At 38.6% G+C, this 16,884-nt stretch overlaps 1 protein-coding gene across 2 annotated transcripts in view; it reads right to left on the bottom strand.

Moving 5' to 3' along the window:
* The window catches only part of PLPPR5 (phospholipid phosphatase related 5), a gene marked incomplete at its 5' end in the record, with an annotated part of 118,180 nt that overhangs the window by 29,082 nt on the left and 72,214 nt on the right, over positions 1-16,884 (bottom strand). Inside the window, 2 exons of one of the 2 annotated variants that reach the window (XM_080802803.1) lie at positions 2,668-2,787; positions 11,094-11,270. In XM_080802803.1, coding sequence (XP_080658929.1) covers positions 2,668-2,787; positions 11,094-11,270 — 297 coding nt within the window. Of the gene's footprint in view, positions 1-2,652; positions 2,788-11,093; positions 11,271-16,884 lie in introns of both variants that reach the window. The other variant, XM_080802802.1, reaches the window with a different exon arrangement.

The following is a 16,884-nucleotide window of genomic DNA, read 5'->3' as shown; positions in this document are numbered from 1 at the left end:
TTTATAATCATTTTATATATAAAAGGATGTAATGGTATATCAGGATATTTGGCAATGCTAGGAGGCTACTAAAGAACGCTTATGCAAATAAACATGTCAAGAAAGAGAAGATAGTGATTATTGTTGGAGTTAACCTCAGAGGTGCATAAAATGAAGGCTAATTACTACCCTGACCATTGTCTTCAAAATATGTCTAATACCTCTTCCTAAACTATGTTGCTTTCTATTATTTCTTGAGTTAAAAAACATCTAATTTTGTACATATTATTCAGTTTTAAACAAAATACACGTATCTGGAAATATCACATTGTATAACTTTGCTGCTTATCGATGATGTGGACTTTCGCAAAATGCTTAACTACTTGGGAGTTTAGTTTTCTTAACTGTATGATGGAGACACTTCGTGTAATCGGGCACCAGCTAAGCCACTGTGGAAAGAAGATGAAAACAATCCAATGGTTCAGAGAGGAAAGAAGTTTCTTTCTTTTTCAGAACCATCGAGAGCATGTCTGTGGACTGCTCCCTGAGCTCATCCAGGAACGGAGGCTGTCAAAGTGGATCGGTCATCTTAAAAAGTTAAAGATTGCTTTCAGTCATACCTTTTCCACTTGATGAGAAGGGTGAGGACAGACAGAGACAAGAGTCCTCAAGGGATGAACCAGAGGCTGCACTGACCACTTCTGCTTATATCCCATTGGTCTAACCTTCGCTGCATGGTCACGCCTACCTGCAGTGGTCACTGGGAGATATAGACTGTGGCTGGGCAGTGGCGGATGTAGCTAAAATTGGATTGGGGGATTCAGTTACTAAAAGGCAGAAGGGGAGAAGGGATATTGGGGGACTACAAGCAGCATTTGCCACTATAATGACACCCAGCTTTAAAAACTGGTGTGAGGAATAAAGTTAAGCTTTCAGAGCATAGAAGTGTATTTGTGGAATTTATGTGAGCTATCTGGATAGTACTCAACATATATTGAATGAACATCAAAGGGCAGTTATTAATATTGTTATTATTATGATGAAGATTTAGTACCTCTTTCCTCACTATAATCTTGAATTCCCTCCAGAGTATCATGGTTAAGTGATAGTTTAACTATTCTTGAATCCTTATAATAAAAGGATTTAAAACAAAACAAAACAAAAAAAAGGAAATTTCGTTGCTCCTAAGGAAGGCATCTCATTTTGAGAAAGTTTTTCCTTTTTTCTAGACATTATTTGTCCTCTACACCTTCTTTTCTTTCATTCTAATTGTAACCTCTGAGGTTAGGACACATCTCATCGCTCTGCCATACAACAGTCCTTCAGATACGTAAGGAATGTTATTGCTTCTTCCATGAGTTTTCTTTCTCTCCAATCATTTTTTATTCCTTCAACAGTTTTTCATAATCCATGACTTTCAGTCCACTCCCTGTCATGGGCACGTTCATTTGTACTTTTAACAAATATTTAAGTACTGACTATTTTACCGATGCCCACCTCAAAACCATGTCACCAAGGGCAGAATATGGTGTTCCAAGGTAGTATGAGCAGAGGAAACCATCAATCTCCTCATTCAGGATATTATTCTCCCTAAGTGGAACTTAAGATCACATAACTCTTGGCAGTTCTAACAGGCTGTTGACACATGCCAGATGGTAACCTATTCTACCCTCTGATCCATTTTCGTTTGTGTAGTTACCCTAGATGTACCCTATCTTCCATGAACTTCTTTTTAAATCCAAATCCAGAACACTTGCTTTATTTCTAGTTGTTAATTGTATCTAATCTCTCAAGAACTTTTATTCTTTCAACCAATGCATTAATTATCCCTCACTGATTTATACCATCTAAGCTCCTGATAAGCATGTAATTGATCTCTTCATCTAACATATTGATTAAAATGTGGGTATGGACAGGGCTGATAAGAAGCCTTTAATAACCCTCTGAGCAATCATTGAACTAATTACAAATGGGCATTATTGCATCATCATTTAAGAAATATCACCCTCTCTAGTTCACAAGATAAGTTTGAGAAAAAAATCTCAGGAAAAGTTTTTGTTAAATAACTGGCTTCTGTGTTCATTGTCATGCCCAATGAAGCCCTGACCTGCCATTCAGAGTGCTACCTGGTCTGGCTCCATTCTGCCCAACCTGATCCTCAGGACCTCCCTGATTAGGAGAGCACGACTGCCATGATCTTTATATTAGGAGAGCATGCTGCCAGATCTTTATATAATGAAATTCAACAAAATTTATTGAGCCCTACTGTGTACTAGGCATTATTCTAAGCAGTTTCTCACATAAATAGAGGATGGGAAAAGTGGAATATATATGAAAAAAATGCATGTATTCTCAAATAAGACTACCTTATGATTTCACCCATGTGTGAGACCATGATTGTGCTATGTTCCTTATCTCAAAGTTATGGCAAAGTACAGAACATATTCCATATATAGATACTCAGCTTTTAGCATGAGGTATTCAAAGAATTATTTTCCATGTGATATGCATTTTTCTAAGATGATGTCTTTAGTGACTAAATTCTTGCTAAATACCACATTAGATTCTAAATTTGTTTCAGTAAATCAAACATGACTGTGCAGGAGCTCTCAGGAATGATTATTCATTTGCTCTAGATAACAATCACATTTGAGAATTTAAATTATGAATCACCTGTACAGATGTTACCTTTTCCAAGGGACTTTCTACTCGAGGAATGCTGATCATTGGCATCTGTGCCAGATTATCCATGTGTATATGTTCATTTTCTGGTTGTCTTCCTTTGAAATTATTTACCACACACACAACCTAAAATTTCAGGAGAAAAATGCAGTTGAAGCAAAGCCACACTCCCTGTGACTACGACCCTTTTAAGTAGCTTAATAAATCTAATCACAGAAATAAAGTATTAAAATTACTTAAGTATTACATATATAACTTGACATCCAGGTTTATCTTACATAAATTTTAATAGTTATTCCAGTGCAAATGTGTTAGAGAAAGTGTATCAAATAATGTGTAGCTCAGTTAATAATAACAATTTCATTATTCCAAAATTTTCATTAAATTAGGTTGTAGTCAATGCTCAAACCAATCCTTAAATAACATCATAGCCTTATAACAATTCGTAGCAAGCTAACCTTTCCCTAATGTGGCTAACCTACAACTTAATTTAAATGCTAATTATTTCCCATTGCTTCAAGATCATTACATTCATAATAAACCCTCTACAATTGGCACTTTCCAATTTAGTAGCATCCCTTTAATTAACGTAGTTTATTATTTATTATTGTACCCCATGTATCTTGGCATTTCAACAATAGCTTACTGGGGCTACCAGCGAAATAGAAGACCTTTTACAAAAGGAAATTGACCCATGTTTCAATTGATTATATCCCACAGGTGACAGCATTTGAACTAGGCCAGAGGTTCTCATACTGCAGGTTACAGAAAAATAAAGGCCCAGCACTGTTGAAAATGCATGTTCCTAAGCCCTCCCCTAAAGATTCTGATTTTGTGGATGAAGGATGGGGCCTACAAGCTGCCACTTTTTTTTTTTTTTTGCCACTTTTTTGAAATACATTCCAGAAGCTTCTGAAGCAGGTGAATAATTACTTTAAGAAATAGTGAATTAAACAAAACAGGAAAATTACTTGCTATTATTTGCTTATATTAAGCAGTGGAGAAGATATTCCTGAGCCTTCTTTTTCTGGATTTACAGTCTATTATCAAGCCAAAATACAGAACTTACTTGCAGTTAGAACCTAACATTCATTTTTTTAAAAGAATAAATGCTTAATATATAATTACACATTTACATTGTAGATTTTCACAAATGCTTCATTGGAAAGTCTTTTCTTTAGTAAGGCTCATTACTGAATATTTTCAAAGGCCAATTAGATCTTGGTTATTCTCCAGTTTTTACATAAAATTTATACATCTGCAAAATAATAACACATACTATGAGACTTTATCTTAGAGAAAATATTGCCCTAGTTGCGGAATACTTATTATCCTTCATTTCCGTGAGTAATTACAGATCAGAAGCACAGATCAAAGCCTGATAATTTGAACCATCAACCTTATCATTGCCATCAAGTTCTTTAAAGTAAGGAATGGTACAGGCTTAGAGATGGGTACTTGATAAACCTAGCATCAAATGATGACCCTACAGAAGACTAATAGTGATTGTTCTATAGAAAGGGTCAGTAAATTTTGGCCATAAGGGGCACATAGTACATATTTTTGGCTTTGCTGGCATACCATCTCTGCAGCAGCTGTTCAGTTCTGGTATTTTGGTGTGAAAATAGCCATAGACAATTTGTAAATGAATGGGCATGTCAGTGTTCCAACGCAACTTAAAAAAAAAAAAAAAAGATAGCAAGCCAAATTTCACTTAAGGGCTATAGTTTGCCAACTGACCACTGCCTAGAGTACAAAGGATATAACCAATAATTTTAGCCAATAACAACATAACAAGTAAACAGTTTCCATGATCACTTCATGAAGTATACACACATATTTCCTTTTTCATTAATACTATAAATTAAGGAAAGGTTAAGCAGATGAAAAAATTGTGACAAATTCTTGTGAAGTAATATTTGTTGAAATGAAATAACTATGTATGTACATAGACGTATGGAAGTCATGAGATGGAGAAGAGTTCATCTAGAGTTAATATGGGATTCTGAAATTAGTATAATTGCTTTTATATTATTTAGGTTTGGTAAACTCGGTGAAAGATTGTATCAGTTATCTTTTTGCCTTAATTGAGGGTTAGGACAACACCACTGAAGCAGTTGAGAATTCATAGGCAAACTATTTAAACACCTAACAGATAGTAGATATTCATTAAATAGTATCTATTAGCATAATGATTATTCTTCATTACTGTTATTATTTAAATTACAAGGGAAGAAATTGCCAAATCTTCCTTAGAACAATATTCAAATATTTAACAAGCCTTGCCTGCTAACATTCACAAGTATGGAACTGATTTCCTATTAAAAAAATGCTCATGGCAGGGGGTGGGGGGTGTGCCTGGCTGGCTCAGCCAGTTAAGTGTCTGACTCCTGAGTTCAGCTCAGGTCATGATCTCAGGGTCATGGGATCAAGCCCTGCTTTGGGCTCCATGCTTAGCACGCAGTCTTCTTGTCCATCCCCTGGCTCTCTCTCTCTCTCAATCTCTCTTTCTCTCAAATAAATAAATAAAACCTTAAAAAAAGAAAAAAGAAAAATGTTCATAGGTAAAAGCAAAAGGTTTGGTTTTTGATCCCAAGTCTTATATGTTCTTGGACTGTCCTCCAGGTGTGAGTTTTCTCAATATTTAAGGGAAGGGGTTGCAATATTTTACCAAGTTAGGCCACTCTTTTGGTTGTCAAAGGTAGGAAAAATTTAACAAATTTTCAAAGTGAAACCCGAGATCTGCCTATCTCCTGACCCCACTATAAAGCTTGGGTTGTTTTTTTTTTTTTTTTTTTGATCCTTTCAAGAAAACAGCCCCCACATGTCCTCTCCCCTAATTGCATAAGTCTGAAAACTTGGATTTATTCTTTATACTTCCTATATACAACCAGTCACTCAATTTGCTCAATTTTCCTTCCTAAAAATTTTGATTTCTCTTAACTGCTTTCTTCTATCTCTACTAACAACTCCAAAGACTAAGCAATCACCACCATTTGTCTGCATTCTCTAAAGTCTCCCTCCAATCCATTCTATAGTGATGTAAGAATGATCTTTCCAGATTGCAAATTGGATCATGTCACCCTTCCTCAAACTATTGTGGCTGGGCTCCCCTTTTCTCTAATAGTATAAACCCTGCCCACCTTTGCAGCCTTCCTTCTCTGTGCTTCCCTTTCTCTGCCTTTTGTTTGGAATAGTGAACTCCACTCTCTTTGGGCACCATGTATATCCTCCTCACCTGTGATATCTCATCTCAGTATCACTTCTTCACTGGCTTTCTCTGACCCCAGGCTGTTTTTGTTTGTTTGATCACATCAATCCCTGATGCTGTTCATCAAAACATCTATTTCTAATGAAATTACACATCTGTTAGCATAATACTTTGGTTGATGTGAATCTCTTCCTTAGAGAGCTTCCTTTTAAGCACTATGAAAGCAGAGATGCTGTCTCTCCCTTTCTCTCTCTCTCTTTTTTTTTTTTTTTTTTGCTCACCATTATATTCCCAGTGCCACAGTGAATGGATAGACTAATGAATGAGCATGTGTCCAGGCCAAGAATTCTCAAATTTTCTGATGCTCCTATATAATTTAAAGTGACATGCCTCTGAAACATTCTATTTTTACATGAATGACTTTCATGTGTATAATTCTACCCTGTTCCACAAAAATGACACTAGTAAGTCACCATTACATGCATAATTTTTGTGCTCTTTTGCCAGTGGTGATGATAAATTAATCTGATCTATTTGTGGTCATCTTCCTTCTTCCATTGTAGCAAGTAAAACATGTGTATTGTTTGGGATTAAGTGCATAGGCTCTGGGGGTCAAACAGGGCTGAGCCTTAATGCCAGGCTCCCTGATTTATTCACTGTGAGCTTGAGCAAGCAACTCAGTATAACTAGACCTGCTTCTTTTACCCACAGAATGAGAACAATAATAACTACAACTCATCATGCTGTTGTGAGGACTGAGTTAATGTAGTAAACACTACTCCAATAACTCTTACTGTTATTGTATTACATATGATAACATGACAAATTCTTGCTAGGCTCAGTAACCTTGAACTACTCGACTAGACCCTGGGCATCTTTTCTGGAAATACTTTGAAGCATACATTTGTTAAGCATATGTTTGTTGAATAATATTAACCAATCTACAACTATGGTTCAACTAGTATTTGGTTTGTATTTTCTTAAGCATGAAGATTCTGTTCTCTAACTTTAAAGAAAATGTACATGGGATGAGTGTGATAAACAGGACAGGATTTAATTCCTCATTAAAATATAACAGGCCAAACTTTGAGGGCAGTGGAAACTCAGGAAAAATGGGAGAACTAGGTAATCAGGGACACTTCTTGGGCAAGTTGGGACTTGTCTGAGAAAAATCTGAAGTGAAAAAAGGATCTGAATAGTCATCAAAGGTAAGGACCATGATATCCAGTGCCTTCTCTGCACCACACACTCAACTGTATTTACTACCTATGGGACTTCACTTAAAACTGGAAAGAGCTCTGGGAAGTAGTAAAAACAGTTCCCCATTCATTCATTCATTCATTCATCCATCAAGTATTTCTTGAGAATCACCTATCTACCAGACCCTGTACTTTGTACTGGGAATATTCCATGAAAAAAACATATAAATGCCTTCTTCATGCACAGCTTATATTCTGGTGGGTTTGATAGCAAAAAAAAACAAAAACAAAAACAAAAACAAAAATATTGTATGTGGTATATTAAAAGTTGAAACATTCTATGGAGAAAAGTGAATAGGGAATGAGGAAGGGATTCCTTGGGGAAGGAAAGCCATATTAAATATAGGTAAGGGAGGCCTCCCTAGGTTAGAAAAAATGAGAAGCCAAGTGACCTCTTCAAGGTCATATACCCAGCATGTGGCAAAAGCAGGATCCAAACCTAGGTTCATGTGGCTCCCAGACCCCTGTTTTGCTCTCTAAAATATACAGAGGAATAGGCATTCTGCTGGGGCAAGCATAAAGTCCGGACAGAACCTGTCTGTGAGGGAAAGGAAATTGGGTTGATGTATGGTATAGGATTCCTCTGCAAGGAGAGAAAATGCACTTGGCTGGGAAGAGTGTAGCCAGATTACTGACGATCCCAGAAGCCCAGTAGATGTATCTGGGTTTAATGCAGCAGGAATGAAGTTTGTTTTGTTTTGTCTTGTCTTGTTATTAGCAGCGGATTATGTTCCAAAGAAAAGAGAGGCAGAATGGGAGGTATTTGGAGGAGAGTCTGAAGTGAGAAGGCAGTTAGGAACCCAGAGACAGAAGAAAGAGAAAAAGCACTGATCGCAAAAATTGAGTACAGTCCCACAGTATACATTTTGGTCAGAATGACCAAGAAATGAAACGTGGAGGAGACATTTTGTAGTGGAAATAAACTGGGACCAGATGAATCACCCAGTGTGGGAGATGAACAAGAAGAATGAGTCAAAGGCAGATGCTAGACATTGGATCTGGGTGACTGGGGGATGTGGATGCCTTTAACCAAGACATGGAGTCTTGGAGTAGGTTAGTGCCCATTTTATTCTGGAACCATTTCAGAGTTCTGCACACAGTGCAAGATAATTGGAGACACCCCAGGATATTGCCAGCCAGAGCCGGAGTTGCTGCTCAGAAAAAATGTCCTCCTTGCCCAAATGAGAAGCCCAGGAACCATCATGGATTGCTCCCTCTCCTTCACCTGTCATCCCCAGTGTGCCATCAAACTCCAAACCTTCCATCTCCACAAACCTCCCGGATATCCACCCTTCTGTTTGTGCCCATGGAGGCCTGATTTGGGCCATCTTATTTCCCTGGTTGTGCACAACTTGCCCCCTCTATCCTCACCTGGAGTTTCACTTTCCAGCAAACCTATTTTCAAAACACAGATTGTATCATAGAGTAAAAGGGGCTGAAAGGAAACAAACTTTCAGTCATCCACGTGTCCATTCGTTGAACATACACCATTTCATTTAAACTTTTAAGTCCTTATAAGCTTTAAGGAGGCTGTTATTAGCCTCATTTAATGAGAAAGAATCTGAGGCTCCGAAAGGTACACTGGTAATGGCCCAAATGAGGTAAACTGCATAATGGCATGCACTGAGTAAATAAAGAAGCTGAGATTCAACCAGCTTTAACTCACTTGAACTCTGACAATGGCTCTCAAATCCCCTGCATTGCAAAGAGAAAAGCTCAGATCATTGTAAGCTACAAGGCCATTCAGGATAATTACCCCTGCATTCTTCTACTTCCCACTCTTGTCACTCACGCTGGATGACTAGTGCCATTCCACAAGGCCACTCCCCCACGTGTGCATGCTATGCCCAAGGCTACAATACACTAAGGGCTCCATAAACGCCTATTTAATGAAGCATTTTATATTGCTTCTGCACACTGTGCTCTTTGCCCCTCATTCCTTATGCCCCACCTTAGACCTTCCTGCTTTACAAACCTTACAAGTTTACGTATCCCCTTTCTGACTGTCCCTAATCCCAATGGGATCTCCTGAGTCTATGAACTGATATCATTACATTTAACCTTCTATAAAACTCTTTCTATCTTGCGACCTATTTAAGTAGATGGACTGTGTCTTTTTCATGTTATTTAATCCCCAGCACCAAGCACCATGCCTGGATTCTAACAGGGGGCTCAGTAAATGTTTCTGTTACGAAGGAAGAGAGGAACGGACTCGTGGAGGGAATAACCTATTATTGTCTGACCCCTGAACCAGACTGTAACTCCCACAGGAGACAGATCATGTTTCTCTGAGCCTCTTTGCACCCCCAGTCCTTGGCACAGTGCCTGGAACCTGTAGGCACTCACACTCAGAAATGGTCGTGCATGAATGCACGAATGTTTGTTGAGTTATTACAGTTAAGGCATTATCTTCATGGGACCTTTCATAAGGTCATTTTCCAGGTGTATGAGAATGTCCGAGGGGCCACTGTGGAATGTTCTGAATATATGCAATCAGAGGGGCTCCAGCCCAAGGGGAATCCACGGTCCCACTCCTTCACCACCTGGTACTCAGATGAGGAAGTGACTGGGAAGAGACTAGCGTTCTAGATCTGGTCTTGCAGGGGGTCATGATGTTCACGGGAAGTGAAGACAAGTTGGCAACAGCCACAGGAAGATGAGTAGGAAGACTGATGAGGCAGATGCCAGTGAAGAGGTTATGGACCCATGCAGCTGAAACCTAGTTACAACTGACACTAGTGCTTTGAAAAAAAATTTTTTTTTTATTAGTGTTTTGAAATTTTAATTTTTGGGAGTTCTTTTCTTAGGGTTGATGTAAGGTGTTTGTCTTGTTTTGTTTTGTTTTAAATGTTTCGATCCGCTTCATCTTTGGTGAGTGAAAGAAAGGAAAATGCTCTGCCCGAGTCTGGGCCCCGGTTTTCCTGGGGCCATAAGATATCTGTGGGAGAGAGGTGGGGGTGAGCCTAAGTCTCCCAGGCACCTAGCAAACCAGAGGGAGTGACATCAGGAAGAAAAGCAGCACAGAGCCTGGGGCAGGGATGAGGTCATCGTCATCACCCTACCACTGGAGGTTCTACAAAACAGAGCCTGTTTAAAATGCCCGGCACACAAATTGTTAGCTGGAAAGGTTCATGCAAGTTTTTGCTTACTGGTTAGGAACTAGGGAAAGGAGCAAAAGAAGGGAGGTTAAGCATGAGAAGCAATTTAAATGTAATCAAAATGGAAATAAAGTGTTTTTTCCTATTATAATGTGTCAAAGCAAAAATATGTTTTGATGTATAGTTTACACATTTTCCATCTGGGTTAAATGTTATGTACTCATACTTATAATGGATTGATTATTTCTAAAGCCAGGCTAAAATATATTTTCCAACAACCAAAACCTGTAGTAATATTCCAAGGATATTTTATAAAAGGATAGAGATAGCATGCTAACTACATTAGAAATCACTACGAATGCTCTTCATCTCCTGGTAAAATCTGACTTGAGGTGGTATTGTTTTGGAAACCATCCATGGAGTTTTAGTTACTGAAGGGAACGAGTTCATCTCTCAAAGCACGGTAACACAGCGGTTCATGGAGAGTATTACGCTGAGGCACTGGGATAATGTGGGATGCTCTAGATACTCTGGGATGAAAAGTGACCCCAGGAAATTTTTAAAACATCCAACTAACCCAGTCTTAAAAACTATCCAAGGAAAACTGAGTGTTTTTGCCTGTTTCCATTTAATATGAAAATACTTTGTTCACTTTTAAGTGTAGAATTTACATATTTTTCATCCCCAAATTTGACTTTAGGCAGAATAAATGAAGAAGGAGAAAGAAATGAATGACCTAAAATGTACATAGTATCATTTGACACACCACATTTAGGGAAACCTGGCGATTCACACTTGTATTCTCATCAGTGATTATAGAAGTTAATTAAAAATGCAGCAAAATGCAAATAAATATGTACTTACCAGAAATACTGCTATAGATATTCCAACCAGAAAGCCTGCTATCACATCTGACCAATGATTTCGATATTCTGCTACTCTGTTGAGTCCAGTAAGAAAGGCCAAACACATTAAGCCCAAACATAAAACGGGCTTAGCAAGTCTTGTTCCTTTGGCTTTGATTGTGTTGGTAATGTACATCTGAAACATTAAATGAAAAATACAACTTTTCATGAAGGTATTTTCTTAATATATATCTGATATACTTGTATATTGTACACACATATATTTATAGACATATCTATGCCTACAGGGTTCAAATAATTAACTGTAGTTACGAATTTTTTGAAGGAACTTTCTTAGAAGTAGAATTTTAAAAAGGTGATTATTTAATTTTACTTACCTGATATTTACTAATGGCCAATTCTTAGTAATATGAATGACCTAGAAACACTGAGCACTAACATTCCAAGTGATTTTTTAACTTTTAATGTACCTATTGAACTATTAGTATTTAACTATTAATGTACCTATTGCTTCATCTGAATTGACATCTTAGATCACTACTGTTAGAAGGGGCAAACTGATGAAGGTGTATTTTGAATGCTTGCATTTTTGTATGCCATATTGGGAGGATGGAGAATTGATAGGTCAGAACTTGTGACTATAGCTGTAAAAAATAAAATAAAGTTGATTTTCACTGAACAGACAGTACTTTGAAGAAAGAATTTGAGGTTGAGTGCAGTGACAAGGTTTGCTTTTATGTTGTTTCAGAAATTGTGAAATTACTTTGTTTTAATTAAATTTTATCAGCCAGAATTAGGACAACAAAAAAACTTAACAACAATCAGGGAAAATGTCTCCTTAAAACAATGAACAGATAACCTACATTTTTGGTGTCTTCACATATGCTCTGAAGAGGATATAGTGCCAATTGATTGCCTAAATGAAATGTCCCCACACTGGGAGCCACCACGCTCAAAAATAATTTGGTCTTTCTTCCCCTCTGATTTATTCTATTGCTCAGTTGTTGATAATTTAAACTTGTGTTACGACATAAGCAAAGCTGTTGACTGCAAGGGGAATGTGTCAGTTAATATATCAAGTCATTAGTAAAGTAATTATAAAGGAGGTGGCTTTGACAGTCCAATACGTTTTTACGGTATTAATGTCAGTGGGTATCTAACGCTGATGACACGCTCCGAAAAAATACTTAAAAATGTATTTAATCACTTGCCTATTGCACTGTTTAATTAAAAAAAAAATTGCCTGAGAGATTAAACCAAAAATCAGCACTTAAGTTTTTCCTTCACAGCAGCCATTTCAGAATGTTATGAAATTTAGTAATTATCGCCCCCCCCCCCACCCCACCACACACACCTTTTTTCCTCCTGGGCCAAGTTTGCAGCCCTGTTAGCTGCCAGAAGAGGATGCATGAATATTTAAATAGCCCATGTGATACAAGGCTTCTATCTATCCAAGTTCTAGCCCTTTGCCATCTCTCTCCTGTCCCAACAATTTAGAGGGGGAAAAAAAGCTGAATTGTTTGACCTTTGGCCTGTGACCTTCGGAGCTGGGGCTGGGTACTCTAAGCCTGGGCGTGGCAGAGCTGAATAATTTCAGTGACGAAGGATAAGTAGACATGAGGGGGAAACAAGAAGAGATGAGAGAGAGAAAATGATGTTTCTGCCATTCTGAGAGAAGGTGTTAAAGAGCTCTGCCCACACGAATAACAAGGCAGGGATATCACACCATTTCAGGTTGCCACGGATGCATGTGACAGAGTAATTCCTTATCTGACTAGTGCCTATGAATAGGGAGTGAAATTTGGGCTGCTCGTGAGGTTTTCTTTAACCCAACTATAACGTTGATTAATTCTGGCTTTTGCATTTCTTCACATCTGTCAGAACTCTAAACATACCCTGTCCTTATTAAGAGAAAATAAATGTGGAATGATAGTTGAAGAGTATTAACATTACTAATATTCATTACAGCTATGATTTAGTGAGTGATCGCTGTTCAAGGCAATGTTCTAAATATCTTATGTTAATTACCTTATTAAAGTCTCAAAATAGCCATATAAGTCAGATCTCATCATTACCTTCATTTTGTAGAAGAAAAGAACGGAATCAAGGTAAAGCTCATTATGAAGAAAACACAATTTGGCTGTTGGGAGTGGTACTGTTGAAAATGGAAAGACGCAAATGAGAAGTAAAGCGCCTCTTAATCTCTCCTCTTTCTTCACTGATTCCTTGCGTGGAGGAAACGGCCAATGGACATAAGCTGAGTATCAGCGAATACAAGAGAGTTGAAATCAGAGGAGAAACAAGGCTGCCGTAATATCATAGGGGGAAGCCACATTTATCCTCTGCTATTAGGGAGAAATAAGAAGTAACGGAAGGATGGTCTGTATCTGTGTGGACAATCTCTCACAGAATCTATCTGGTTTGGGAAAGCATTTGTCTTCCCCCCTCATTCACAAAGGACATCTCAGATACTTGTCCCAGTTGTGTGGACTTAGAGTAATCTATAAACTTGGGTGATGACTCTGAGGTTTCTTTTGAATGTTTGCTTCAGTTGCTCTAATGACCCAAACATTGGCTCTAAGGACTCCAAAGAGGTAGTCTGGCTACAGTGCAGACTCATGAAGAAGCTTCTGTATGAGGAATAGCCTGGGATTTGGTTCTTCCTCCACCAGATCCCCACTTAATGTCCAGACCCAGAAAGGAAGATGATTGAATTTGAAGGGTTATGGAAAAAGAGTGACATCTGTTCAAATACATTCGACTTTAAGGTGGATCATAGCATGTTTTGTAATATATTTTTCTAGAGCATAATCAGTTCGCATGGATGTCACAAAAGAAAAATTAGAGAGTTTTCACTTATACTCAACAACTCTTGGGTACTTTATGAATATAAGTGCCTTTTAACCAGTCTAATTGTGTTATTCTTACAGAAAGTCTATTATTCCTAATTTGCAGGAGAGGAAATTACAGCATAAGAATCTATTAAGCAAGTTGGATACAGTACAGAAATTGATTATTTATGCTCTCTTGGTTTTTAATTCACTTATGAAACCATCTAGGTTAACCAGATGTCAAAATGTAGCTAAAATAAAACAAACAGAAGAGTGTATGATTTGAGCAAGATCATATTCACTCAGTCCTCAAGGGTCAGTGAATGCTCACTACCTTCCAGAACCCTCTCATTATTTAACCTTTGTTAGCGGTCCCTGTTCACCCATTCTGTGAGCATTTATCAGCACAAAGATGCAGAAACCAAAGCTGATCGGCCGCTGTCCACTAACTCTCTGGTATATATTCTTCTACACTTTTCTCCTTGTTTATACAAATATATACAGCAACTAACATACACATAAAGGGGTTTTGCTTACTTGTTTGCTTTTACTAAAGTGTAATCACCATGCCCATGTTATTCAGAAGCGTGAATTGATTCACCTGTGATAATAAACATCCATCTGCTGGGTAAGTTGAGAAAGCACTGTATGATTTTAAAATACTAATTATATAAGTAAATAAAAATAAAAACAAACATTTGTGTTTGTTAAGCACTTACTATACACCTGAAACTGTTTCTCCAAGAGGAGACATCTAAAGTGAGATCCAGGAAAAGGAGTCTGAGTTCCCAGCAAAGGGAAGTGGTGGGGGAATGACTACTGAATTCTGTCAAATGCTTTTCCTGCGGCTACTGAGATGATTATATTGTTTTATGCTTTTGCCACACAAATTGTCTGGCATATGTATTTGTTTACCTGCTATTGTCTTTCTCCTCCGTGTCTATCTCACAGTGCCTGGAGCAATACCTGGTACAGGGCAGGCACCTATGATGGGAAGAAAACAGCTCCCTAACGAGGCCCATGCACCAATCCTATGAAACAGAAGAAGGGCGCCACAAGCCAAAGAATTCTTACAGACCCTAGAAGCTGCGAAAATCCAAGAATGAATTCTCCCCTAGAGCCTCCAGAAGGAATGCAACTGGGCTGACCCTTGATTTTATCCTAGTGAGACCCATGGTGGATTTCAGAACAGCAGAACTGCAAGATAGTAAACTTGGGTCATTTTAGGCCACCAGGTTTGTGGTAATCTGTCATGGTGTTAAAAGAAAACCACTACCTTCAATCAATATGGGCTCAGCATGTGAATAATGAAACATTCTGGGATTTGTAAAACTGGTCCGATGGAGGAGGTAACTGTGGCCTAGTGATTAGCGCATCCACTTTGCAATCAGTAAGACCTGGGTTAGTTCTTAGCTCTGCCGCTCATGTAGCCAAGTTATCCAATGTTTAAGCCTCGGTCTCCTTATGTATAAAATGTAAATGATCACGAAAGCATCACCGCACAGTACTGGAAGAACTAAAGACACAATGTAGGGGAAGTTCTCAGGACAGAGCTCGGCCCACAGTAAATGCCCGGTAACTGCAAGGGTTAAGTCAGCGCCAGGCTGAAGAACACGGAAGTCCAGGACCTACGGTGCTGCATGATCATGAAGATGGTGCCTGGTGAGTGGGGATCATTAGGTGTGTGGTGGCATCATGGCCGATCATGTGGAGAACTTGGTTCCTTCTCTTGTTTCTAGGCTCCTTTCACCTTTTCCTTATGCCATTTTGCAGCTTTTGTTTTCTTTCTTCTAAGTTCTCTGTCTAAAGACAGCCACTAATTGTGTATTTGCAGTCTGTTTGTTGCCCTCTACTCTTATCCTTTGCCTCTTCTTTCCTACAGACAGAATGACCTCAATTCCACCCATCAGTATGGAAAGAACTCAGTGGCCAGATCCCTCAGCAACATGATATTCTGGTGCTTTTGACATACTGTAGTCCTCCTCCCAAAATGTAGAGTCCAAAACAGATATGGTCAGGGGCGCATATCTCCTGACCAGGTCAGGGTATAACTTACTTTTCTGGATTGCACCTTACGGTCTTACTCATGGATCTGTATATTGTAATTTGGTTAGGAATGGATCATCTTTAAGCTGATTTCCAAGTTTTGACTATTTTGATTAATACAGCCTAAAAAAGGAATAGTGTTATGCCTGAGTTTTCACGTCTGAGAGACCACCAAGGAGCCAAGCACCGATGCAATCACACTAGGGTTTATTTGACAAGCTTAAGCTTGGGCCCAAGTATACCCGACACAGCGGAGTAGGGACTTGGGCCCCGAACCAAGTTACAGTCAGAGTTTTTAAAGGCAGAGTAGGGGTGGACTCCGCGGTGGGTGAGGACAAAGGGGATTATGGATGATGTATGTCTTCAAGGACTTTTGAAAGCAAGGTTTCCAGGACCTTGAGGGGCTAGCTATTGTTGGGAGAAAGGTTATTTATTACCAATAATAAAAATCTTCTTGTGAGTCCCTTTAGATGTATATCAGTGGGCCATATGCTTGGGAATGATTCTTGACACTATCTCGGAGGTTTAGAGATAAAGGAATTGTTAAAGTAGACTTACAGGATCCTGGTTGGACCTGTTGGGGTAAGTGGTTGGTCAGGCTAGGATTGTCCTTAGCAAAACCTCAAGGTGAGGGCAGTTGAGTCCCCAGGGGAGAGCCACTCTGTCTGTTTCAAGGGCTTGTCAGTAGGTAAGGAATTTTAATAATTTTCTTCTGCCTCTGTTTCCCACATCAGCTAAACTTGAGGTGGGATGGCCTTAATTTTCTCGGCCTCCACGATAGGTTTTTTGGTTTTTGTTTTTCAATAACTACATAGCAGTACTGGTCAGAGTGTTTGTGACTTCTCTCATGGAGTGATGGCCTAGGAAGTTCCCCTACTTTGGACTCCCAGGATTACTCAAAAAATCAAACTT

Source organism: Martes martes (assembly GCF_963455335.1).
Source record: "Martes martes genome assembly, chromosome: 4".
Taxonomy (NCBI): domain Eukaryota; kingdom Metazoa; phylum Chordata; class Mammalia; order Carnivora; family Mustelidae; genus Martes; species Martes martes.
This window is presented reverse-complemented; position numbering and strand designations above follow the sequence as displayed.